At 32.5% G+C, this 26,815-nt stretch overlaps 1 protein-coding gene and 1 long non-coding RNA gene across 2 annotated transcripts; one reads left to right on the forward strand and one right to left on the reverse strand.

The window, feature by feature from the left end:
• Positions 1-26,815, forward strand: LOC114371831. Its single transcript, XM_028329177.1, is given in 16 exon segments — positions 1-719; positions 803-1,093; positions 1,182-1,289; positions 1,382-1,486; positions 2,277-3,381; positions 3,640-3,915; positions 6,689-7,492; positions 9,157-9,535; positions 9,538-9,580; positions 17,517-17,688; positions 19,329-20,305; positions 20,392-20,502; positions 21,344-22,448; positions 22,533-22,808; positions 23,584-24,423; positions 25,731-26,815. Coding segments are annotated over 16 exon segments (7,734 nt in total). The 5' UTR covers positions 1-120; the 3' UTR covers positions 26,274-26,815.
• Positions 17,276-17,939, reverse strand: LOC114415614. The gene is made up of 3 exons (XR_003667387.1): positions 17,807-17,939; positions 17,553-17,694; positions 17,276-17,448 (listed from the first exon to the last, which is right to left on the reverse strand). It is a non-coding gene; the product is annotated as an uncharacterized LOC114415614 (long non-coding RNA).

Consider the following 26,815-nt stretch of genomic DNA (forward strand, 5'->3'; position numbering starts at 1 on the left):
CAATGTTTTCTCCACAATGAGTTGTTGGGATTTTAAATGCTTTTGACCTTAAACATGTTTCTCAGGCTCCATCTTCTTGTCCTGATCATTCTTTGACAACCATTTCCTCTCATCTCTTCCATGTCTTCCTCCCGTTATGACTCCGATCTCCATGATGACTTTTTCCGTGAATGGTACCAGGACGACAATAGAAAGTATGATGTGTTTATGAGTTTCAGAGGAAAAGACACGCGTGCTTCTTTCACTTCACATCTCTATGCCGCTCTTAAGAATGCAGGAATCACTGTTTTCAAGGATGATGAGACACTTTCAAGGGGAAAACACATCTCACACTCGCTGCGGCTGGGAATAGAACAGTCTCGAATTTCTGTTGTTGTTTTCTCGAGAAATTACGCAGAGTCGCGGTGGTGTTTGCAAGAGTTGGAGAAAATAATGGAGTGTCACAGAACAACAGGGCAGGTAGTACTACCTGTGTTCTATGATGTTGATCCCTCTCAGGTACGTCATCAAAAAGGCCACTTTGGGAAAGCATTTGAAAAGCTTCTGAATACGATTTTAAAAGAGATAGGAGATAAGTGGCCGCAAGTTGTGGGATGGAGGGAGGCACTTCACAAAGCGACTCATAACCAAAGGTGTTGGAAAAACTCGCACGTTAACCTTTGGAGGAAGGGACTTTGTGAGGCTGGTGGCGTCCCAGTGGTTGTTGTCTTCAGCTCCAGGTAATTGAAACATATCCTGCTTTCCGATTTTTACTGAACTGTCTCCAAAAATAACATTTATGCTATTCGTAACATGTATGAAGTGGAGAAACGGAGATTGCTAATGAGATAAGCCTCATCCTTAAGCATTGGAGGGAGGCACTATGTAAGGCTGCTGGCATCGTTTTAAATTGCAGTCCGCAACCGCAACTACGGTCCCAACATAACGGTTATTTGACTGTTTGCAACTGCATCAAGACAGCAGTTACAGTCGCATCCGCTGCATTTTCCTGCAATTGCTCACCACAATATAAAGATTGTTTGACTCGCCGCAACCACCATTCACCGCCAGAAATGTCTGCAACCATCTCAGGCAGTGCAGTCTTAAATTCCAGGTAATTTAGAAAATTTCTGCTTTCAGATTTTTACTGAACATCATCGTCTCTTAAAAAGACATTCATGAAATTTATAACATGTATGAAGTGTTGAAATGGAGATGGCTAATAATGAGATAGACGACCTCATCCAGAGTTGGAAGGATGCACTTCATAAGGCTGCTGGCATCTCAGGGGTTGCAGTCTTAAATCACCGGTAATTTCACACTTGCTGCTTTAATTTCTCAAATTTTTATTGAACATTTTCTGTAAAAATAACATTTATGAACTTCTTAACATGTATCAAAGAGGAGAAATGGACACTTCTAATGAGATAAACCAATTCGTGAAGCGTTGGACGGAGGCCCTTCGTGAGGCTGCTAGCATCTCAGGGGTTGTAGTCCAAAATTTCAAGTAATGAAACACTTCATGCTTTCTCACATTTTTCTATCAAATTCTCAGCATTTCTTAATACTGATAAACTTTTATGTATCACCGCATCATAATTGCACAATTCTTAAATTTTTTATTAACCAAATAAATCAACCGTAAATTGATTTTTCTTGTTACTTCTGTTATTCAGAGTTCGCGTTTAAAGCAATTTATAGAAAGGGAAATATTTAAAAGATGAATCAGAGAGGAAATATACTACATGGTAGAATAAGAATAATTATGGTAATTGAGTGTTTATTAAACATATAAACTTGAATTTCAAATTACATAATATTTACAATTAATTAATAACAATGGTTTGATAAAATAATAATTTTTCTTTACTTATCTGTATTTTTAGGAGATTAATCAAATGTTGGTTAAAGTAGTACGAGAACAATAGCTAGTTTGTTTCGTGTTCATCAAATCAATTTTGCTTCTAAATAACAAAAAGTAAGAATAAAAAAAAAAACATGTTTGATAAATGTAATTTCTGAAATTAATCTTTGTTTTAGTTTCGATTACTGGTATTCTTCTTTGTGTCGCTCCATCTTCTTCCTTAACTGTCTTTTTCCCCATTATAAATATTAGTTATTGAGAATTTTCTTCAAAATTATTTTTCAAAATAAAAAAAAAAACTCAATCAAGCTAGTACACTCTAAGAATCATAATATGGAGTTACACACATCTCTGCAATTATAAATTTTTACTCAAATTTGTCTCATTTTGGTGTATAAATGTGTGAACCTTTTCATTGTTTCTTTTATTGTAGGAATGAAAGTGAGGCTATCAAACATATTGTTGAAAATGTTACCCATTTGTTAGACAAGACAGAGTTGTTTGTTGCCAATAATCCAGTGGGAGTAGAACATCGAGTGCAAGAAATGATTCAGTTGCTAGACCAAAAACAATCAAATGATGTTTTACTACTAGGGATGTGGGGGATGGGAGGCATTGGTAAAACAACAATTGCAAAAGCCATTTACAATAGGATTGGCCGCAATTTTGATGGAAGGAGTTTCCTTGCACATATTAGGGAAGATTGGGGGCAAGACTCTGGTCAAGTGTATTTACAAGAACAACTTCTTTTTGATATTGACAAAGAAACAAATGCAAAGATACGTAACGTTGAATCAGGAAAAATTATATTAAAGGAAAGACTTCGTCATAAGAGGGTATTGCTTATACTTGATGATGTGAATGAACTAGACCAAATGAATATTTTGTGCGGAAGCCATGAATGGTTTGGTCCAGGGAGTAGAATAATCATCACAACCAGAGATATTAGTATACTTAGAAGGGGAGGAGTTGACAAAGTGTACAAAATGAAAGGAATGAATGAAGTTGAATCAATTGAGCTTTTTTGTTGGCATGCATTCAAGCAAGCCAGTCCTAGAGAAGATTTTATCGACCTTTCTAGAAATGTAGTTGTATATTCTGGGGGATTGCCACTAGCTCTTGAAGTCCTTGGGTCCTATTTGTTTGATATGAAAGTAACAGAATGGGAAAGTGTATTAGAGAAACTCAAGAGAATTCCTAATGATCAAGTACAAAAAAAGTTAAAAATAAGCTATTATGGTTTAAGTGATGATACAGAGAGGGAAATATTCCTTGATATAGCTTGTTTCTTTATTGGAATGGATCGATTTGATGTTATACGCATATTAAATGGTTGTGGACTTTTCGCAGAAATTGGAATATTTGTCCTTGTAGAGAGAAGCCTCGTATCTGTTGATGATAAGAACAAGCTTGGAATGCATGATTTATTACGAGACATGGGAAGAGAAATTATTCGTGAAAAGTCGCCAAAGGAGCTTGAGGAGCGTAGCAGGTTATGGTTTCGTGACGATGTGCTTGATGTATTATCAAAAGAAACTGTAAGTCCTTCATTTATTGTTTTTGCATTTAAAATATCTCAAGCCAAAGTAAACAACATACACCATTATGAGTTAGTTATTAACATTCATTTGTATGATTGGTAGTCACAACAATTTTGAAAATTAGTTTGGATGTGATTTTTTTTGCTCCTTGATTAGTTCCTATAACTACTGGTGGGTGTTTCAAGGAGAGCTTTGACAACTATATATCTGCAACTTGTGTATATTTTACCCTTTAATTTGTTTCTCCTACCATAGGGAACAAAAGCTATTGAGGGACTAGCTTTGAAGTTACCAAAAGCTAATACAGAAAAAGTTCGCACCAAAGCTTTTAAGAAGATGAAGAAACTCAGGCTGCTTCAACTTGCTGGTGTTGAACTTGTTGGAGATTTTGAATACATTTCCAAAGATCTTAGATGGCTTTGTTGGCATGGATTTCCTTTGACATGCATACCAAGAAACTTTTATCAAGGAAGTCTAGTTTCCATTCAGTTAGAAAACAGTAACATTACAATTTTGTGGAAAGAGGCACAGGTATTAATTTTGTTTTCTGCATTTCATGAGTTGTTATCTTCTTTTTTATTGATGCAATTTAAATTGCCTCCTATATTAATACTATTTGATCATATGGTACTGTTAGAGATTCCATCAATGTTTTGAGTCTTTTTATATTGCATGTTCTTTCAGTAAAAGTTTAAGTTGAAAGAATTGAAATCAAACTTTTATATAATAATACTTCTAATATAAGCTCCAATCTCCCTTTTTATATGGTAAACAGGTAAACATAAAAGAGGAAATAAGGAATCTATATAAAAATATTATAAATATCAAGATGCAGAGATATATCTTTTCATATCCCAAAATATCTACAATATTTATAACAACCCCTCAAGTTTGTGAATGGATATCAATCATTCCCAACTTGTCAATCAGTTCCTGAAATCTTGTTGTAAGGAGTCCTATGGGGAACACAACTACCAATTGGAGCCCGATAGGAATATGTGCTGTGACTATAATATCCAATTTCTCTTTGATGAACTTCCTATCTATTCCTTTTGCTTTATTTTGTCTTGTTGGACTGTATAACTGGCAATACTGCTAGTAACTGAATTGTTATCATAAAGCAACCTTCTAGGTCCTTATTATTTTACTTTGAGGTCATTAAGAATAATCTTCATCCATAACCCCTTGCAAATATCATGGCTCAAAATTCTGCTCTTGCACAAGATTAAGCAACTACATTTTGCTTTTGCTCCTTCATGTTACTAGATTAATTTCTTCTTAGAAACATGTACCATCTAGAGCTGGACCTTCTATCTTCCATGAATTCAACATAGTCAGCATCTTTATATATCTTTGTGGACAATCTACCCTCTTTCTTGAACAACAATCCTTTCCTAGACTTGCATTCAAATATTGGAAGACTCTATTAACTACCTGCAGGTGCCTTTCATGGGAATCATGCATAAATTGGCTGCCACAATAACAACATAAGTGTTGTTTGGTATAATATGTGACAAATAAATAAGCTTCCCATCCAATCATTATGCAGCAATATTTAAAAAAGCATAAAACGTGTTTTTGATTCTTATTAAATGTAACACCTCCATTTAATCACACCAGAATGAGAGAGATCCAATGATGTGCAAATATGAGACTATATAGTTGAAGATGCATGACATAAAAAAATTAATTAGTACTACCTATACCAATAAGACACTTATACTTTTGGGTAGTTTATCACTTAAGAACTTCATAGTTAAACATGTTTGCCTTGGAGCAATTATGAGATGTGTGACCTTCTATGAAGATTTTCTAAAAGCGTGTGAATTAAGACAAAGGACACTGAATAGTCTTGTGTTATTTTGTGGGGACTGTCATTGATTCTAAAAGTATCAAGACACAGATTGTTGAGGTATCAGAAAAGGCTACCTGTGGAGGGTATTGATTGGTGAAGAGTTTTAATCAACAAGGAAATGGAGTGAAGTGTCGTAAAGTGTGAGCCATTGAGACGTTAATAATCAAGAGCTTTACAAACGACATTAGACCAGACCTTTCTTCCAGTACGATGCGGCTCGAGGATAAACCAGGTGGAAGCTGGTGGACATGTAACACCACAATCGAATCACGCTAGAATGAGAGGGATCTAAAGTTGTGCATGTATGAATTTATACAATTGAGGATGACTTAAAGGATCTAATTGGTACTACCTATCCCAACATATGCATCTACTTTTCGGAAGCTTATCACTTAAAAACTTCATAGTTATGTGTGTTTGGTTTGAAGCAATTATGAAATGAGTAATCTTCTAGGAAGTTTTCCAGAAAACATGTGAGTGAGGACAAAACACGTAGATATGATTTGTGTTGATTTATGGGGATAGTCATTGATCTTGAAAGTGACAGCAGTTGAGTCAAGTATCACCATGTGAAGTGTCATAGAACGTGAGTAGTTGAGACATCAATAATAAAGCGCGTTACAATTGGTAAAAAAATCATTTGTTATTAGCTTTTTTCAAATCAACTAATGACAAATGAAAAAAATTATAAGGGAACAAACACAAAATTTAATAATTTATAAGGGTCATAAAAAGTGTGAAAGATCAAAAATAAAATTATTGTTTTATTAGAGAACCAATGTAAAAAATAAATTATCAAGAAACAAACATAAAATTTACTAATTTATCAAAAATTTAAAATATATTTTAACCTAAAAAAATCATTATACATTAGCACATCATAAAAAAACTCAATTTTCTTCATAATAATTGTATCAATAGAACTTTGATACAACCACAAAAAAAACTTTATCCGGCCCCTATGTATCCGTGAAACCTTGATAAATTAAAAAAAAAAATCATTAAACTGATCATTGGAAATCAAAATTCAGTTTCTTAGAGATTGTCTAATCAAATAATATGGTTATTATGAATTTACATGATTGCTCTTTCTGAACTCCAAAGTTCATAGAGCTTATGACCACCTACCTCTTGTGCAAATACTTAATATAATAAAATCAAAGAAAGGGTTAGGTAAGAGTTCAAAAGCTTACTGATTAAAGAAGTCATAAAATGCTCATAACCAACTTTCAATAATTTGAGTGATATATATACATAAATGTAACATTGGGTGGAAGACTTCAAAAGCAGCAATAAAGCTAAACTAATATATATTGGCACTAAAAATTTGACTATATGAGTATAAATATTTCACTTCCTACATGTAATGTTCATGACACATTGTATTTGCTTCCCTATATTTTTTTAGTTTTATCTCTAATTTTTCTCTATGGTATTTGTTTATTGCAGTTGATGGAGAAGCTGAAAATTCTTATTCTTAGCCATTCTCATTACTTAACACACACTCCAGACTTTTCGAATTTGCCTAATCTTGAAAAACTAGAACTCATAGATTGTCCAAGGTTGTGTGAGGTTTCCGATACCATTGTACATCTCAATAAAGTTCTTCTAATAAGTTTTCAAGATTGTATCAGACTTCGAAAACTTCCAAGAAGTATCTATAAGTTGAAATCTCTTAAAACACTCATTCTTTCTGGATGTTTAAAGATTGACAAGTTGGAAGAAGATTTGGAACAAATGGAATCTTTAACAACCCTTGTGGCTGATAAGACTGCAATAACAAGAGTGCCAGTTTCAATTGTTAGATCAAAAAGCATTGGATATATTTCTCTGTGTGGCTATGAAGGATTGTCACATGATGTGTTTCCTTCCATCATTTGGTCTTGGATGTCACCAATGAACAGTCTCTCTTCTCGCAATCAAACATTTACGGGCATATCATCTCTTGTTTCACTAGATGTGCCAAATACAAGTTCCAATCATTTATCATATATTTCCAAAGACCTTCCAAAGCTTCAAAGTCTTTGGGTAGAGTGTGGCTCAGAACTTCAACTTTCTCGAGATGTAACAAGTATTTTGGATGCTTTATATGCCACACATTCTGAAAAATTGGAATCAACTACATCACAAATGTATAATATGAAATGCAACAATGTAGTTTCCAATTCAGGATCAAATTCCTTGAGATCACTTTTATTTCAAATAGGAATGAGTTGTGAAATCACCCATATTCTGAGACAAAGAATTTTACAGGTATCACTCTATCACCTTCTCTCGTAAGTTTATCTAATTGTAATATTTTAATAAATGTGTGTACGTACATATAGTATTATATTTCTTATAAATTCAAGTTTGAATATTACCTTATCTTTTTGGTAGTTGAATTATTTTTAATATATTAATCATATGTAAAAGTCTATATTGTTATGTGTCGTTAGTATAAAAATTAAAAAATATAAAGATGAGAACTTAAACATACTAATTTAAGTAATTCGAGCATATGCACTAAAGTTAGCTTATCTATAAATTAAAAATTATCTTTTAGAGAAGCTATGAGATAACTTTTATAAATTAACTTATAAAGCTAATTTTAATTTAGTTTATGAAGAAGTTCATCTAATTTGTTTTTTTCTTATTTTCTTTTCTTAGAACTTTTTGTAGAGAAATTTATTAAACAGGCCTTTAGCTCAAATTACATGTATAATTGTGTTTTTAAGACTTATTTTTATTTTGAAGTATACATTAAAAAATAGTTTAAATATATTTTTTATCTTAAATAAATACTCAATTTTTTTATTTGTTTCCTAATAAACTTTTGTTTTGCGTAAACTTCCTAATAAAACAATAATTTTATTTTTTATCCTTGATGTTTTGTTTTAATTCCTGATAAATTAGAGAATTTTATTTTACTCCTAACTAATTACAAAAAAAATTTATCAGCTAGTAAACACAAAATTTAATAATTTATAAAGGATTAATAAACAAGCTTCAAGAACCAAAAATAAAATTATTATTTTATTAGGAAATTAACACAAAAATAAAAATCTATTAGAAAAAAAATAAAATTTAAATATTTATTAAAGATAAAAATATATTTAAACCTTTAAAATATTCTTACTAAAAAGAACACTTGGCTAGTAATACTCGAGTAACAAAGAAAGTTATGATATGGGTATTTAGTAATTATAACTATGTTGTAAACATTACTTAAATTTTTTAATAATTTATATACAGGACTTTAATTTTTTTTGTCAAAATAATAACATTTATTTTGTAAAACATATTCATATGTATAACATATTATATGCTTGTTGAATATAGGATATACATTTTTTAAAAAAATATGTATAAACAATGATAATATACTCCAATTGAAAATACTTGTAATAAATATATTAACTCCTTAAGAAATACGTATTAGTCCATCTGTCATCGCAATAAGAAGAAGAAATCCATAAATATGGATTTTACATTAGTTAAGTGTAATCCTTGTAACATCATTTATGTATACTTTATTTTATCATTAATTGTTACCATCTTCAAAGTGCATATTTTAATGTGAGATACAAATTATTATTCTCATGATATACATTTCAAAATAAAAATCAAAATTATTCTCTCACTTTTTTTTTTCGGTTGGCATGCAACTTTTGACAGTTTGGACCAACAATCTTTGTTTAAATAATCCAAGCAAATATTCTTATGTATAACCTTATAAAATTTCAACAATTTACCTTTTTTCCTACAAGTTATCATCATTTAAAATAGATTTTTGGTAATAAAAAGATATTCCTATTTTTTATTTACGAAAAAATGAGTTATTATCTTGTTATATCTTAAATTGTTGAATTAATTATAAGGTGGTATTAATGCATTGATCGATAAACTTTTGAGCATATATATTTTCATTTTTACAGAATATGACTACTAGTGATCATCAAGCTTGTTTGCTCCCCGATGATAGTTATCCAGATTGGTTAGCCTTCAAGAGTGAAGGTTCTTCTGTGACTTTTGAAATCCCTCAAGTGAATGGGCATTATTTGAAGACAATGATGTGCCATATCCATTATTGTTCCCCAGACAACATAACATCAGATGGCCTCAAAAATTTGTTAGTGATAAATCACACAAAGGCCACCATTCAACTTTATAAGAGAGATTCATTAGACGCCTTTGAAGATGAGGAGTGGCAAAGGGTACTATCAAAAATAGAGCCCGGAAACAAAGTGCAAATTGTTGTTGTTTTCTGGAGCATATTAAAGGTTAACAAGACAACAATTTATCTCATATATAAGCCAATGGATAAAAAATAGAAGACTTCCATGCACCAAATAAGAATTTATAATTATTTAATGGTGATGAAAATGTACGTGTTGTCCGGACGATCTATCTCTCCTCAACTGGAATCCATATATGAAAATAGATTTCAATTTGTACTGAAAATAGATGTTTGTTTCTAGTGCTACAAGTGGAGTAGATTTGTCGACGTTCAAAGTATTAAGTGTTTTGTTGTTGCTGGGAATAATGTTTATGCTAGATTTACCTACAGCACACGTGATGCCATAGGGATGAACATCGTTTCCAAAGTGATTCAGACACTACTAGAAAAAGTAAACTTAACATCGTCACTTTAACATTGATTTTGAGAAAAACCGATGTTAAGGTTAACGCGGTGGCATAATTATAATTAATATGTAGTGGTTAACATCGGTTTTCTCAAAAACCGATATTAATTAATTGACGTTAATATCGGTTTTTGAAAAACCGATGTTAACATTAAATTGGTAACATCGGTTTTTTGATAACCAATGTTAACGTCAATTAATTAACATCGATTTTTGAGAAAACGATCTTAACATAAGATAGGTTAATATCGGTTTCTTCCAGAAAATCGATGTTAAGGCTAACATCATTTAGTTAACATCAATTTTGTATTGATGACCGATGTTGGACTTACATTTTAAAATATTAGAACGCGACCCCTATTTTGCTCGCGCCTATTCTTCTCCATCGCGACTATTTGTCTCTGCACAACCTAATCGAGATCGTCACACTGCAACCTAATCGTGACTGTTCTTCTCCATCGAAGGTACGTTTCGCGACTCTTTGTTCTTCTCTATCAAAGGGTTGTTGGGTTTGTTTCCAATCTGCTCGCCACTATGGTAAAGTTTGTCTCCCTCATCCATTTTGTAACATAATTTTGGTTGCTTTTCCATTTTATTTTCGTTTTGTTTCTGAACAATTTTGCCTTGTGATAATGCTACATGTTGCATTTGGTTGAATGTCATTGTTATCCTCTTGTGTATGATACTGCTTTTGTTTGTGGTTTTCTTTAACCTTTTTTTGGTACAAAATAATAAGCATACGTATATTTGATAATGGTAAAAATAAAAAAGAGTGGATTTTGGGAGTTTGTATGTGCAGTGTCGGTGTTAGGTACTGTGTATTACAGAGTTGTTTGAGAATCAAATTTGTTGGTTCTATTAGTTCATGATTTTTCTAAAGGTAATTCTGAAAAAAGAAAAAAAAATCTTAGCTTACAAGCATAAAACTGTACCATATTAAATTTGTAATGGCTTAAAGAAACAAAGCATGCTGCCAACCCTTCATGTAAGTGGTTTCTCTTCTTGTATGCTTTATGCGATTCTTGAATCTCAATGACATGACATATCCATGAATTTAAGTTCTTCAAAACCACAAAATCAATTGGTGTGGAAGCACTCTGTTTTTGAACTATTAATTGAATCTGTAAGAGATACATTTACTATAGGGGTGGTCCCCTATAACTGTTTTCTGACTTCGATCTTATGCTTGGATTCTCATGGCATGAATTCTTCATTGTATTTATGAGTTTTTATATTCTAACAAGGTTGTGTGTGGGCTCTATTTTATTCCAATAATTGACGTGCATTTGACTTGATGTTTCTTCTTGTTGAATTTGGTATAGTGTAACATGGTTTTAACCTTGGTTTGTGCATATGCTTAAGTCTCAGTCTCAGATAAAGCTCTGAACATCATTTTCTTTGGTAGCACTGAGTAGTTTCCTATAGCAGGAAAAGAATTATATGGACCTGTGAGTTACAAGCTAGGTTTTAATCAGAGGATATATATGGTTTTTATTGTTGAAGTTGGCCATGAAGAAAAATAATTATAGCAATTTGAACCTTAATAAAGAGTGAAAGAACCATGTCAAAAGTCCACACAATCTTAATCAATCACTACCAATTTTCCCTTTTTGCCTAGTCTTGAACCTGGTGATCACTTAGTTTTTGCCTTGCTAATTGTTGCAATCCCTCTTGCATGAGGGGTGTGACACCAGCCTAGAAAGAGAGTATTACATTAGAGTTTTGTCTTCAAACCTTCAAGATAAAAGTTGAAAAGAAAAGAAACAATGGAAAACATGTTCCTATAGTGTTTCTCTAACCAGTTTTAAAATATTAACTTATTATCATATTATCTTATCCAACAGAAAAATGCCAATAATCATTTCTTTATTATAAAAAAATATTGGGTGAGTTTGTTTAAACTTAAAAAAAGCAACTTTAAGTTTTTTTTCATATAAGCATTTTTTAAGAAGCAAACAAGATTTGCTTCTTAAAATAAGTAGAAGCAATTTCGACAAAACACACTAAAAAAAGAGAAAAGTACTTATTTTATTAAAATAAGCATTTATTTCAAAAAATAAGTTTAAACAAACTGACCTATTAACTCGTCTAGGTTGCATATATAGAGGCAACAAATGAATTTACAATAATATATTTTATTGAAAATAAGGAAACACACATATGCACCACATTCTAGTGGTGTGGTACAAGTTTTTAATTTCTTAGATCAGTTGCATCTACAGTCCCAACTTGCAACTTAATCCCAGTTACTAGAAGTAGTATAGAAACAGCCCAACCCATGATCCACTTTGGAATGACTGGAACTAATACAAATCTATGATGCAAAAAATATTAAAATCACTATGCTACTCATAAATAACATCAAAAAGTAAGTGCTAAGGTGAAATATAAACATAAGGATAATACCCCTGCTAAATATCAATGTGAAAATGTTTTTGATTGTAATGGTAGTGAAATCAGCATTTTGAGCTCCTGCAATTTGTAACATTTGAGAAGAATTAAATAAATTGGAAAAGGGGGGAAATAACAACTATGCATCATTGCATTTTAAAAAAAAAGTATCAAACCTCCTGCAATTTCTTCAATTGTCTAGAGCTGGTCTTCATTTGCTTATGTTTGTTCACTTGTTCCTTTTCACTGTCATAATTTTTTGTAACTAATTCCACTGAGCTAGCATTCCAATCAAACTAGATTTTCTCAACCTTTTCCTACAATAAGAAAAATATAATCCACAAATAAAAGTACACATTTGATGAGAAATAGATGAAGTGTAACATTCCTAACAAGGAAAGAAATAGACAAGGATAAGATAACCTAATAGAAATTTAACTGTTTAACCAATAAAAGTAAAGAAAATCTGCCAGAGTAGGTAATTGATTTCAAAATCATTTTAATCATACACAGGTTGCATGAATGAAGTCCAAAAGCAGTGTGAATTCAGGTGAATCAGTATTCCTGGGATGCCTTCCCTGTTATCTTGTCTATTTGACGTGCAAGAGACAATCATTTTAGGACCTTTGGCACGTAAGAGTTCTATAAAGGAAACCACTGAAAGTTATCCTGTATGACCATGACAATATACAAAAATTTAAATTAATTAATTAATTTGGTCTAGATGAAGCAGCATGAATTACTGATTTTCTTCATAAACATATGTTGACTAATTTTCATTAACTAGTTTGAATAAGAGATAGGGGTGGGAATAGGCTAGGCCGGCCTACATGGACCTACGACCTGACCTACATAAAGCTTGACCTAGCCTGGCCTATTTAATTAAAAGGCTAGGCTCAGGCTTTTTTAAAAGCCTATTAAATTAAATAGACCAGGCTTAGGCTTATTAAAAGCCTCATAAGCCTGATAGGCCAGTATATATATATATATATATACTTATATTATTTTTTGGGTACAATTAATATTATTTTTTTGAAAACTAGAAGATTCCATTCCTATAATTAATTAAAATTTTAATTACAAGGTGTGAGTCAGGTGTTCCTTTATATTTCTCATTATTTTTATTAGTTTTCTTATTTGTTAACAGTTCCTTTTTCTATTCCTATTAGGTTTCCTTTTCCTTTTATTATGTTCCTGTATTCTAGAGCAAATATAAAAATCATATCTTATCATATCCTATTACGTTTCTATACAAAAATCATATCATATCATATCCTAGTACGTTCCTATACAAAAATCATATCCTTTTTCTATCAGGTTCCCTTTTTTTTTAACTTTCCTATTACGTTCCTAACCAAACAAAAATTATATCCTATCATATCCTATACGTTCCTATACAAAAATCATACCCTATCATATCCTATTAAGTTCTTATACAAAAATCATATCCTTTTTCTATCAGGTTTCCTTTTTTTTTTTTAATTTTCTTATTACGTTCCTAACCAAACAAAAATAATATCCTTTTCACTTCAAGCTTTTTGATAGAGGTAATTAATATTATGTGTTTAGCCTATTATAGAAGGTGTGTTATTTATTTATTTTTGGTAAAAACAACTAGGAATGTTAAAGATTTAATGTGAAGAAGACTTTTAAATAGGTTTTTAAATAGGCTACCAGGCCAGGCTAGGCTTTTAAAAAGGCCAGCCCGAGCCAAAATAAAAGTCTTTGATATGCTATAGGCCAGGCTCAGGCCTAAAAAATTAATCATAGGCTAGGCTCAGGCCTTTTAAAGCCTGGCCTAGCCTGGCCTATTCCCACCCCTAATAAGAGATAATTAAAATCATAGCTACAAAGTTCAACTTTAATATCTCCAATATAGATGCTTAAATTTAAAACAATCCAAAACACACCTTGGAAAATGACTTGCACAATGAAGCAAACTTTGATGTATCTCTTGATGATATTTAAGCAATACTTCAACCTTCAGCAGAAGCTCTGGTTGTTCTTCCACTTCTATGGACATAAACCTAAAAGTAAGAAGCAAGTTCCAGATGTCATATATAGATTATAGAAATATATGAATCAAAGAAACAAGGCATTGCATACCTACGCTCAATGTGGAAGCTGATAGTGGACAACAGTTCTTACACTAGGAATATCAAGACCCCTTGCAACAACATATGTAGCAACAAGTATGCCATTTTAATTTTCATGAAAGCGATCCATGGCCTACATCAAACAAGGGGCAAAATGATGAGAGAAATAAAATGCAACATTTAATTAAATTAATAGATTACCTAGTGATAAGATAATTAATTAATCACAATTTCAAGGATCTATGTAACACCCCATATTTTGTAAAATAAATTAAAAAGGATTTTTTATTTATTTAAAAATAAATAGTTTTTAGAAAAATAATGAGGTTTTTATAATTAAATAAATAAGGAGAAATAACTTTATTAATTAAAATAATGGTTTGAAGGAAAATAAAAAGTATTTTATTTATCCATTTGATATGAAATAAAATAGAGTTCTTGATTATAAAATAATAAAAATAAAGAAAAATAGAGTAAATAATAAGTTGGGAGTACCCTAGCTATAAATGGAGACATGTTATGTCAATTTTTAGACTGACAATACGTCTCTATGCTTCCTCTTTCTCTCAATTTCATTTTCCCTTCTTCATCTCCCAAAATCTTCTCTTTTACCCGCATACACCCAAACCTGTCTCAGTACAATAACGATCCTAGACTCGTTAACCGTTGGATCGTCGTGAAATTTGAGCATTGGGTTCGGAACTTATTTACGAACATTTGTACCTTCAGAATTTGCAAAATATTTTTTGAGGTGAGAGAAATGCCCTTCACATTGTAGCTTTCTTTTAACCCGCATACACCCAAACTTGTTCCAATAAAACTACGATTCTAGACTCGTTAACCGTTGAATCATCGTAAAATTTAAACACCTGATTTTCAATTCACCTTAGTAGACTTCAACTATTCATATTTGCGAAATAAAGTCCACAGAGAGAGAAACGTCCCTCGCCCGGAGACAGTAAAATGGAGGCTTCAATCCCTTCTCTTTCATTTTAACGCTTGGAAACCCTAAAAGAGCAACCAGAGAAAAAGCTTAAGGAATCTTAAACAACTACTAGAGATGTCGCTATCACTATCGAAATACACACGTGAGCCCACTTAGAGGTAAGGGATGAGTTTATCGCAATTGGGATTGGAATGAACATGAGATATGTGTATTGAGTTGTGAGCTATGAACTGTGCAATAATTGTAAGACCCTTTAAGGGCGACGAGTTTTTGCGCGACGAGTATTGTGATGGGATCCACTATGGGAACCCGACGAGTTGAATCACTTTGAGGCGCGACAAGTTAAAATGATTTTGAAAACAATTGAGTAGTTCTATGTATTGCATAGTTCATAGGTAAAGTGTATATGATTCATGAGGTTTGATAGCATTTTAAATTGGAATTATACCATTGTGATTGAGATCGAGTGTATGTGATAAATTGAGTATATATTGACTTGTAATATATATGTGCATTAAGATGTTGTGTGCACTGAGTTGTGAGCTATGAATCATACAATCATACGACTATAAGACCCTTTAAGGGCGACGAGTTAATGTGCGACGAGTATTAAGATGGGAACCACTATGAGGACCCGACGATTTTAATCACAAATGCGACAAGATAAAATTATTTTGAGAATAATTGAGGAGTCATGTGTTTTGTACAATTCATATATAGTGTCTGTGTGCTAAAATGTTTTCTGGGTTTGTCCTGAATCAGGAGGGAGAGGCCTTGACAGACTCTTCGGAGTCTAGGCCTTGGAGGTAAATACACCTAATTTGAATGCTCCTTTAAATCTGTGTCGATCCCACATGGTTGGAGTATTCTCGCAAAATAGCGTGACCCTGACTGGTCTCCCTATGATTTTACGTAGTGAGAGTGACCTGACTTACTAGTGTGTGGTTTGTCTTGTCATGTACTCCTAGGCGCTCGATGAGGATTTTCACTGACATGGTATCACATTGCATATAGGATTGAGTCTTAGTGTATTTGTTGCATAACGCTTGTGTATTGATCGATATTGATTGATTTAGTGATATTGTGTTTTGATCTTTGAGTATGTGAATGATGTGAAAATGAATGAGATGTGTTGTGTTGTGATATGATGTTATGCGACAAAGTGGAGGAATGGCGTGAACTATGTTTAAGTAAGTTGTATTTCATTTATATGATATGTATATCTACATGTTGTCTTGTTTCTCTCTATTAGTTAAGAATGTGATAACTCACTCCTCGTGAGCTATGACTAGGTGAATTGCTTTAAGGAACCTTGTGCTGAAAGATGTCGGGACACAATGCTCTGATAGAATGTGACATTGAGGCATGAGTTTTATTTAATTACATGATTTTTTGAGCCAAAAATGTTTTCTGACAAGTTTTATTTGGTAATGATGAATTGAATGTGAGCCTTTTATCCTTTTGAAATGCTTTTATTTAAATGTGTTTTAAAAACTTTTAATTAATTATTATTTCTTATTCCTTTTATTATTAGTACATATATGTGAGAGATAAAAGGTGTCACAATTTGAGTTCCATGCCCCCATGAAAGGAGAGACAAAGTAGATACACACAATGCTCATGGATGGACAATATACTTTTAAAATTTAGTAACTAGGTTCACCTTATTTATTTATAGAAATAAAGTTACTAAGAAAAAAAGTCGAGGAGCATTATTTGAGTATAGAAATTCTCAAAACAAGAGTTTGGACTCGGGATTTTTCAAGTTTGTTTTGTTACCTTCTTTTAATTCTTAAATTATTATTCACTATTCTAATTACCGCAATGATTCCTTTTAGATAAAATGAAAATCCAAAGCTCTAAAGTCAAGTATATTTTTATTATGTGAGCAATTCATCATGTTTTCAAAGGTTCGTGGCTTTTTATTATTACATTTTAGAATCTTTAACAAAACCCAATAATAGAGAACGATGGATTGTTTAATAAAAGAATACCAATATGATTTAACATAGTAATAAGGAAGAAATTGTTAAGCTGGTGAAGTAACCAGAGCAATGCACTAAACAAGAATATACTTATGTTTGGCATATCAGTAGAAGACACAGGATTTCTCGTTCCCGGCATGCTCTTGCGCACTCATTGTAGGCAAAACTGTAACAATCAATAACAAAAAAACAAATAAACAAAATCTCAAAATCAAATTTCTAAAACAAAAACAGATGCAAAACCGAAGAAGTAAAGAAGAAAGCACATACTGAGATGATTAGCGCAGATCTTGAGCATCTTGGATTGCCTCATGAGATGGCTAACATTGCCAGAAGCCTTATGCTTCAGGAACTTCACGGTGCCGGTGCCTTGCTCCTTCCACTGGTTCTCATCCTTGTCAAACCGGTAAAGCTTCAATTTGTTGTGATCAACGAGAAAACAAGCATCAACCGCACCAATCAATGGAAAAATAGTGAAATCGGGAAGAAAAAAGGAGAAAAATGAGAGAAGGAAAGAGCATTACAAATCCAGAATTGCATCTTCGTCTTCCTCGCCGGTGGTGACAACAACCTCCTCGAGCTTGACGATTGGAGCGATGTGAGCTTCGGTGTCCTCGTCATCGCCAACAACGGTGCTTCCTCCTCTTCTCTGTTGCGGCTTCGAACCCTAGAGGGGAGTGCGAGAGACAATATTAAAATTTTAAATAAGCAAATATTAAATAAACATATAAGACGGAGAAATCAAATAAAGTAAAAACCTTGTAAGACGATTTTTACAAAATTATCTTAGAATAACCGTCTTCTAAGATGGTTTTTGTAAAACCGTCATAGAGTGATTTTATTTATTTAAAAACATGTCACCACCTGATATACTAAGGCGGTTCTTGAGGAAAAATCCGTCTTCGTTTTGGTATCGTAAAAAATGTTTTTTTTAGTAGTGGTGATTGATAGAATATAAAAAAATTTGGGATCTTAAGACTTGCTCTATGACTCCTATGATAATGTACACACATCAGACAACTGGCAAAGATTTAAGATAACTTTTAATAATAGAAAACAAAAACAAATGGGCAAGAATAAATGCTCATAAAGCAAAACATTTGATTTAAATTTTGTAACGTTAAGTATATCAATAGTAATTAGGTACTTCCTCCCTCTTTTACTTATTAAGACATCTCAGACAAGATCACACGTAGAAATAAAAAGAATTAATGCAGTTAATTTTATTTATTTTTTTAAAAATGCTACTAATGTATGAATTTTATCTTTATCAATAATCATTAATTTGCTATGAGTAATGTGAAAATATTAAAGTAACTATTATGCATCACTATCAATAAAAGTACAAATACTTAGACTATTTAATAAGAGCAACCAGTGAAAAAAAAATTAAATACTGTACAGGAATTATAAAATGACTTATAAAAAGAAACATCAATTCTTTTTCAATAATACCTTATAATAAGGACAAAGGGAGTAATTAATATGCCAATAGTAATAGAAATAATTGACACTTATGTGCAGAATTTTTTTGAACAACTTTAAGTTATTGGAGATGTCATTTAAAAAAAAAGTGACTACTTCCTCAAAATTAATGACAAAGTGTTAATCCATCAGTGTTCATGGTTGATTGTATCTTAGTAGCAGTACGTGAAGAGTGTGGAATGAATATGGATTGAATCTTAGTACCAGTGAAAACTATGATCGGAGAAGATATATAGTTCGTGTTTTATATTGTTACTATTGCAAAGAAGAACTACATATAGAGACGTTAGTTAGTGTCTTTAAAACATGCTTGAAAATCTTAAATTAATACAGAGCAAAGCATCAAATAGCCCGCATAAACTATTCTAATAAGTACTTTTGCTTTAAGAACTTTTGTGTACATGCACTTTTACTTTAGACTGGCTAGGCGGTGGTGATGCTGATGTTATTATTATTTTAGAAAATGCCATCCCGCGTCAAAAAGCATCTTCTGAGTCAATGGCGTGTGGGCTCATAGGCTTAGAACCCCCCAAGTGTAAGAAGTTTCACAAACATTCGTAGCTTTTTTCTCCTCCCATTAACATTTTTCCTTCATTCAATTCAATTCTGAAACCATTTGGGGATTTCTTTTTTCTGATGGAGAGCCTAACCGATAGAACAGAATTGCATCACAGTGGGGAAATGAGAGACGGACAAAGCAGCATCATCACCCAACTAGCCCTGACGCCGGAAACCGCGAGCGTTCTCAAGGAATCAATCGCAATGGCCCGCGAGAAGAAACACCTTCATACCACTCCGCTCCATGTGGTGGCCAAGCTTCTCGATTCCCCATCGGGATTCCTGCACCAAGCCTGCATGAAATCGCAACCGACATCTTACCCACTTCAGTACCAGGGGCTGGAGCTATGCTTAAATGTGGCCATGAACCGATTGCCTATGAGCATTTCTTCCATGGAGCCACTAATCTCCAATTCCTTGAAGGCTGCCTTCAAGCGAATCCGTGCCCAGCAGCATGGCAGGCAGCCTCCATCCACGGACAAAGTCGAACTCGAACAGTTAATCTTATCCATTTTGGACGACCCCAGCGTGAGCAAGGTCATGAAGGCAGCCGGTTACTCAAGCCCCGACATTAGCGCCACCTTCCAGCGGGGGCGCAAGTATGAAGTGTTTATTAGTTTCAGAGGGGAAGACACGCGTTCTTCTTTCACTTCTCATCTCTATGCCGCTCTTCAGAATGCCGGAATCATTGTTTTCAAGGATGACGAGTCACTTCCAAGGGGACATCACATTTCAGACTCACTGCTTCTCGCTATCGAACAGTCTCAGATTTCTGTTGTTGTTTTCTCAAGAAATTATGCAGATTCCCGATGGTGTTTAAAAGAGTTGGAGAGAATAATGGAGTGCCACAGAACCATAGGGCATGTGGTAGTGCCTGTGTTCTATGATGTTGATCCCTCTGAAGTACGTCATCAAACTAGCCACTTTGGAAATGCATTTCAAAACCTTTTAAACAGAATGTCCATAGACTTAAATTCCAGGTAATTTAACACTTGCTTCCTTCTGAGACTTTTACTTAATATTTTCTATAAAAATAACATTTATCAAATTCATAACATTTATCAAGTGGAGAAATGGAGATGATGCTTAATAATGAGACAAACCTCCACGGAAAGAGTTGGAGGGAGGCACTTCGTGAGGCTGCTAGCATCTCAGGGGTTGTAGTCCTCGATTCCAGGTAATTTAAACACTTCCTGTTCTTCAGACTTCAAATTTTTATGTACCGTAGTTTCAGAATTGCATAGTTGTAAATATGCTATTAACCAATTAAATTGACACTTTAAACATGTTAACGTATAGCAGATAACAAATATAAGGATTATTGAGAAGTTGTGTTTAAATTCTTTTATAGAAAGGAAAAATATTTAAAAGACGAAACAGAGGAAATATGTGGCAGAGTTTAAGAATTGCGGCAATCAAGTGTTTACCAAAAAAAAAAATGGTAAAAATCAATATGTTTATAAAAAAATCAAAACTTAAATTTTAAATGAACTGATATTTATAATTAATTATAAATTAACAATGATGATCTTATAAATAATAAATCTTATTTACTGTATTTTTCGGAAATCAAACAAATGTTGGTTAAAGTAGCAGAGCAATCAAAGCTCCTTTATTTTTTTTTTGAAAGGAAAAAATGTTTGATAAAAGTAATTTCAGAAAACTATTTTTTTATAATAAAGCCTCTCTGTTTTAGCTTTAAAAGCTATTTTATTTTTTCACCTTTACTCATGTTCTTCTTTGTGCTACATCATCTTCGGATCCTCCACTTGCTCTCTTCCGTCCCATTCTAACAAACTAGTTTTTGAGAATTGTTCTACAAATTACTTTTCAAAAACCAAAAAATAAGAACACAACCTAACATAGTCCAAGAATCATAATAGATGTATCTTTTTGTTATATATATTTTCTTATAAATGGTAGTTTGTACCATACATTAAACTATAAATTTTTTTACTCTAATGTCCCACTAATTTTGATGCATATATGCGTGTACCTTTCCTTTGTTTTTTCTGTAGGAATGAAAGTGAGGCTATTAAAAATATTGTTGAAAATGTTACACGTTTGTTAGACAAGACAGAGTTATTCATTGCTGATAATCCAGTGGGAGTAGAATCTCGAGTACAAGATATGATTCAACTGCTAGACCAAAAACTTTCAAACGATGTTGAACTATTAGGGATATGGGGAATGGGAGGCATTGGTAAAACAACCATTGCAAAAGCCATTTTCAATAAGATTGGCCGCAACTTTGAGGGAAGGAGCTTCCTTGCACAGATTAGGGAAGCTTGGGAGCAAGATGCTGGCCAAGTCCATTTACAAGAACAACTCCTATTTGATATTGACAAAGAATCGAAAACAAAGATACCTAACATTGAATTAGGAAAAAACATATTGAAGGAAAGACTTCGCCATAAGAAGGTACTTCTTATACTTGATGATGTCAATAAATTGCACCAGTTGAATGCTTTGTGTGGAAATCGTGAATGGTTTGGTTCAGGGAGTAGAATAATCATCACAACCAGAGATATGCATATACTTAGAGGGAGAAGAGTTGACAAAGTGTACACTATGAAAGAAATGAATGAAGATGAATCTATTGAGCTTTTTAGCTGGCATGCATTCAAGCAACCAAGTCCTAGAGAAGATTTTACCGAACTTTCTAGAAATGTAATTGCTTATTCTGGGGGATTGCCACTAGCTCTTGAAGTCCTTGGTTCCTATTTGTTTGACATGGAGGTAACAGAGTGGAAGTGTGTTTTGGAGAAACTTAAGAAAATTCCTAATGATGAAGTACAGGAGAAGTTAAAAATAAGCTTTGATGGTTTAAATGATGATACTGAGCGGGAAATATTTCTCGATATAGCTTGTTTCTTTATTGGGATGGACCGAAATGATGTTATCCATATACTAAATGGAAGTGAACTTTATGCTGAAAATGGAATACGTGTCCTTGTAGAGCGAAGTCTTGTTACTGTTGATAAAAAGAACAAGCTTGGAATGCATGATTTGCTACGAGACATGGGAAGAGAAATCATCCGTGTGAAATCACCAAAGGAACCTGAGGAGCGTAGCAGGTTATGGTTTCATGAGGATGTGCTTGATGTATTATTAAAAGAAAGTGTAAGACCTACAATTATTTATTTTGGATGTGCTATACTAAATGCCATACTTTCATTTTACATTTTTGTCAATTTGATTTCACAGGGAACAAAAGCTGTTGAGGGATTGACTTTGATGCTTCCACGGAGTAATACAAAATGTTTGAGTACTACATCTTTCAAGAAGATGAAGAAACTCAGGTTACTTCAATTTGCTGGTGTTGAACTTGCTGGAGATTTTAAGAATCTTTCAAGAGATTTGAGATGGCTATATTGGGATGGATTTCCTTTCAAATGCATACCAGCAGACCTTTATCAAGGAAGTTTAGTTTCCATTGAGTTAGAAAATAGCAATATCAGCCATATGTGGAAAGAGGCCCTGGTATTAATTTTTTGTTTAATTTTTGGCATTTCTTGAATTATCTTTTCTTTCCTTATCTATGGATGCAATCTAGGTTAAGCATCTCAAATATTAATACTAATTTGCTCTTCTAATTTTTAAAATTAAGAATCACCAACTTTTTCCCAAAAGTTTAGTATTTAGGAGATGATTTCAAATATAATTTACTGTCAATGTTAATTTTATTTGTACTATCTTTAAATGGTGTGTGAGCCCATTATTTTAAAACATAAATCTCCCACACAGTGATTGTAATGGTTAAACTTTAGTGATGTAAAAAAGTTTTATGCTAACCTGAAATTTTATATATTTAATAAGCACTAACGTGAAAATTCTCTTTTAGTTCCAAAGATAAAACATATAGTCACCTACATCTTGTGCAAAAACTTTGAAATGAAAAGAAGGGAGATGTAAAGATTGCTATTTTGAATACTTCATTAAAACGGCTCTAATTTCAAATATCAAAACCTATCTAATATTTGCTAATTGTTATCCTTAAATTTTAAAATCTCAATAGTATGCCAACAAATTGCTTTTAATAATTTCTGTTACATATTATATACAGAATGTAGTCCTGGTAGAAAAAATTGAAAGCAAAAGTAAAACTAAACCCATTGACATTCAAATAATGACTCTACATAAATGAAAATATTTTTCGTTCTAGTTGCAAGGTTATTGTTGATACACTGTAATTGCTTCCATCTATATTTGCAAGCTTCTCATTTATATTTTTTCTGTAACATTTCTTTTCTTCCAGTTGATGGAAAAGCTGAAAATTCTGAATCTCAGTCATTCTCATTATTTGACACAGACCCCAGACTTTTCAAACTTACCATATCTTGAAAAGCTAATACTCATAGATTGTCCAAGACTATTTGAGGTTTCTCATACCATTGGACATCTCAGGGATATCGTGCTGATAAATTTGGAAGACTGTGTTAGCCTTCGTAACCTTCCAAGAAGCATTTATAATTTGAAATCTCTGAAAACTCTTATTCTTTCTGGATGTTTAATGATTGACAAGTTGGAAGAAGACTTGGAACAGATGAAATCTTTGACAACACTGATTGCGGATAGGACAGCAATAACAAGAGTGCCTTTTTCAGTAGTACGGTCAAATAGCATTGGATATATTTCTCTATGTGGCTATGAAGGATTCTCACGTGATGTATTTCCTTCTATCATTTGGTCTTGGATGTCACCAACAAATAATCCTTTATGCCTAGTCGAGTCTTACGCGGGTATGTCATCTCTTGTTTCTTTTAATGTGCCAAATAGTAGTAGTTCCCACGATCTTCTAACTATTTCCAAAGAACTGCCAAAGCTTAGAAGTCTTTGGGTGGAATGCAACTCCAAACTTCAACTATCTCAAGATACAAGAATAATTTTGGATGCTTTACATGCTGACACAAATTTTGAGGAAAAAGAATCAAGTACCACAACTACATCACAAGGCCCAAACACAAAAACTTCTGCATTAATTGAATGTAGCAATCAAGAGCACATTTCTGGATCAAAAAGTTCTTTGAAATCTCTTCTAATTCAAATGGGAACGAATTGCCAAGGCTCCAATATTCTAAAAGAAAACATTTTACAGGTCTCTATCTCTACTATCATCTCACTCTTGCCTGTGCATCTATTTGTGATTTTAATATATGATATAAATTTAAATATATTTTTTGTCTCTATTAATTTTTTATTAACCTTTTGTCCCTAATAAATTTTTTATTTTGTTTATGATACCTAAATTTGTTCAAATAACGCTTTAGGGACCGAAAGCAAAATAAAAATTTCATTAGAGTAGAAAGTTATTAAAAAATATTAGGTAACAAAAATAAAATATGAAAATTTATTAAAAATCAAAAATATATTTAAGTTAATGAAATATGAATGTTATTTTCTTAAAAAAAAAATCAGTAATAATTATAATTATGGCCTTATAGTCTTTGTAGTTGAGTCTTTTTTAATATTTGAATTTGTTAAAAATTACATATGGACAAATGATATTATGAGAGTAATATATATATATATATATAAAAGTAAGGATAATCTCCATCTCATAAGTTAATTTTGTGGGTTGAATTAAATTAAGTCCATACTCTAATCTAACATTCTCATAAATATGCTAAAAGAAAAATGATGTTGTAAACCAATTGAGCATGCTACTAATGGATATCTTCACTTTAGGAAACTAGTATCTGTACATAACCTGTCCCCCAAGAAAAAGAAATCCAGTTATGGAATTTCACTTCAGATAAATGTAGTAGTACGAGTGATGTCATATATATATATATAGTTTCATATAAGAAAAAAACTATTTCAAAATGCACAATTGAGTGGTATTTCAAAATGCCTAAGCTTATTTTTTAAAACAATTTAACTGTTATCTATCAGTTATCATTACTTCAAAATAGTTTTTTTGGTAATCAAAAGATCTTTTATTTTATTGATAATGTTAGAAAAATAGAGACAAGACTAGAGAAAATAGAAGAGATTCTATTGTATTTGGCACTTAAAATACACGAGTTGGTAGACGATAACCATTCCAAAACTCTTCAATTAACACAAATGAACATAATGTCAATTACCCTCTAATTATACATAGTGGTTACATATATATAAGAATAGTGTTCCCAATGCATATTAATTTACACCTCTTAATCTTCTAAAACTAACTCTGTAACTCATAATTCTTTATTTTCTATTTTTTTCACTAAACAAATTATTATTATAACTCATAACCCTTTATATATTTTCTAATCATTATTTCTAACAGATATGAATTTAAGTAATTATCTTGTAATTAAAATTATACCCTTAATTGGTCACTTAATTCTAAGGTTGTATTCATTAATATATTGTTCTACAAACATTTGAGGATACTTTCAATTTATTTTTTTCCAGAATATGACTACAAGTGGGTGTGACAGTGGTTTGTACCCAGGTGACAATTATCCTGATTGGTTAACCTTCAATTGTGATGGTTCTTCTGTAATTTTTGATGTCCCTCAAGTGAATGGGTATAACTTGAAGACAATGATGTTCATTATCCACTCTTTTACCCCTGACAACATAACATCAGATGGCCTTAAAAATGTGTTGGTGATAAATCACACAAAGTTCACCATTCAGCTTTATAAGAGAGGCACATTAGTATCCTTCGAAGATGAAGAATGGCAGAGAGCAGTATCAAATATAGAACCTGGTAACAAAGTGGAGGTTGCTGTTGTTTTTGAGAATGGGTTCACTGTGAAGAAGACAACAGTTTATCTCATTTATGATGAACCAAATCCAAATGACAAGAAATTAGAGTATTGCCATGCATCTGATAAGAATGTTGTTGTTTCCGGTCGCGATGAAAATGTATCTGTTGTTGGGTGGATTTCTCCTCAAGTGGAATCCACCAATGACTTTAAACAAAAACAGAAAAGAAGAAAATTTGAATGAGGATAAAAGATGGTGATGAAAGGATAGTTGGGTAAACATAGATTCTTTGGAGTCTGCAAACCTTAGATTGGTGCTTCTGGCTGTGGTGGATTGACCAAGGAAAGTTTCAGACAGAGGATTAAAGGTTTGAAGTGTAGATTGGTGGTTATCAATGCTCTTGTTGCTGAAGCGTAGGGTGCTTGGGAAACATGTACTCTTGGGTTGGGATCTTGGTTTCAAATGAGTCCAACTTGTGCTAGCGCATTAAAAAGGAAGCACATACATTTTGGATACCAGTGATCATAACAAAGGTATGATAACAATTACATGACACCAGTGAATTTCTGCTTTAAACAAGAAAATGCTGAAATGCAGGGGACATTACTTTTTCTTTTGCATTGAATGGCTGATAGACCAAATTACTAACTAATTTTTCACGTAACTACTGTCTTGAAGTTAATGCAATTAGATTGAAGTTTGGGTTTTTGCTATGTTTGATAAATGTTCTTTAGAATCTTGAAACAATGTTGAGTAACAATGGTAGTGGGTAGCTGGTTTTTTTC

Source organism: Glycine soja, chromosome 1 (assembly GCF_004193775.1).
Source record: "Glycine soja cultivar W05 chromosome 1, ASM419377v2, whole genome shotgun sequence".
Taxonomy (NCBI): Eukaryota; Viridiplantae; Streptophyta; class Magnoliopsida; order Fabales; family Fabaceae; genus Glycine; species Glycine soja.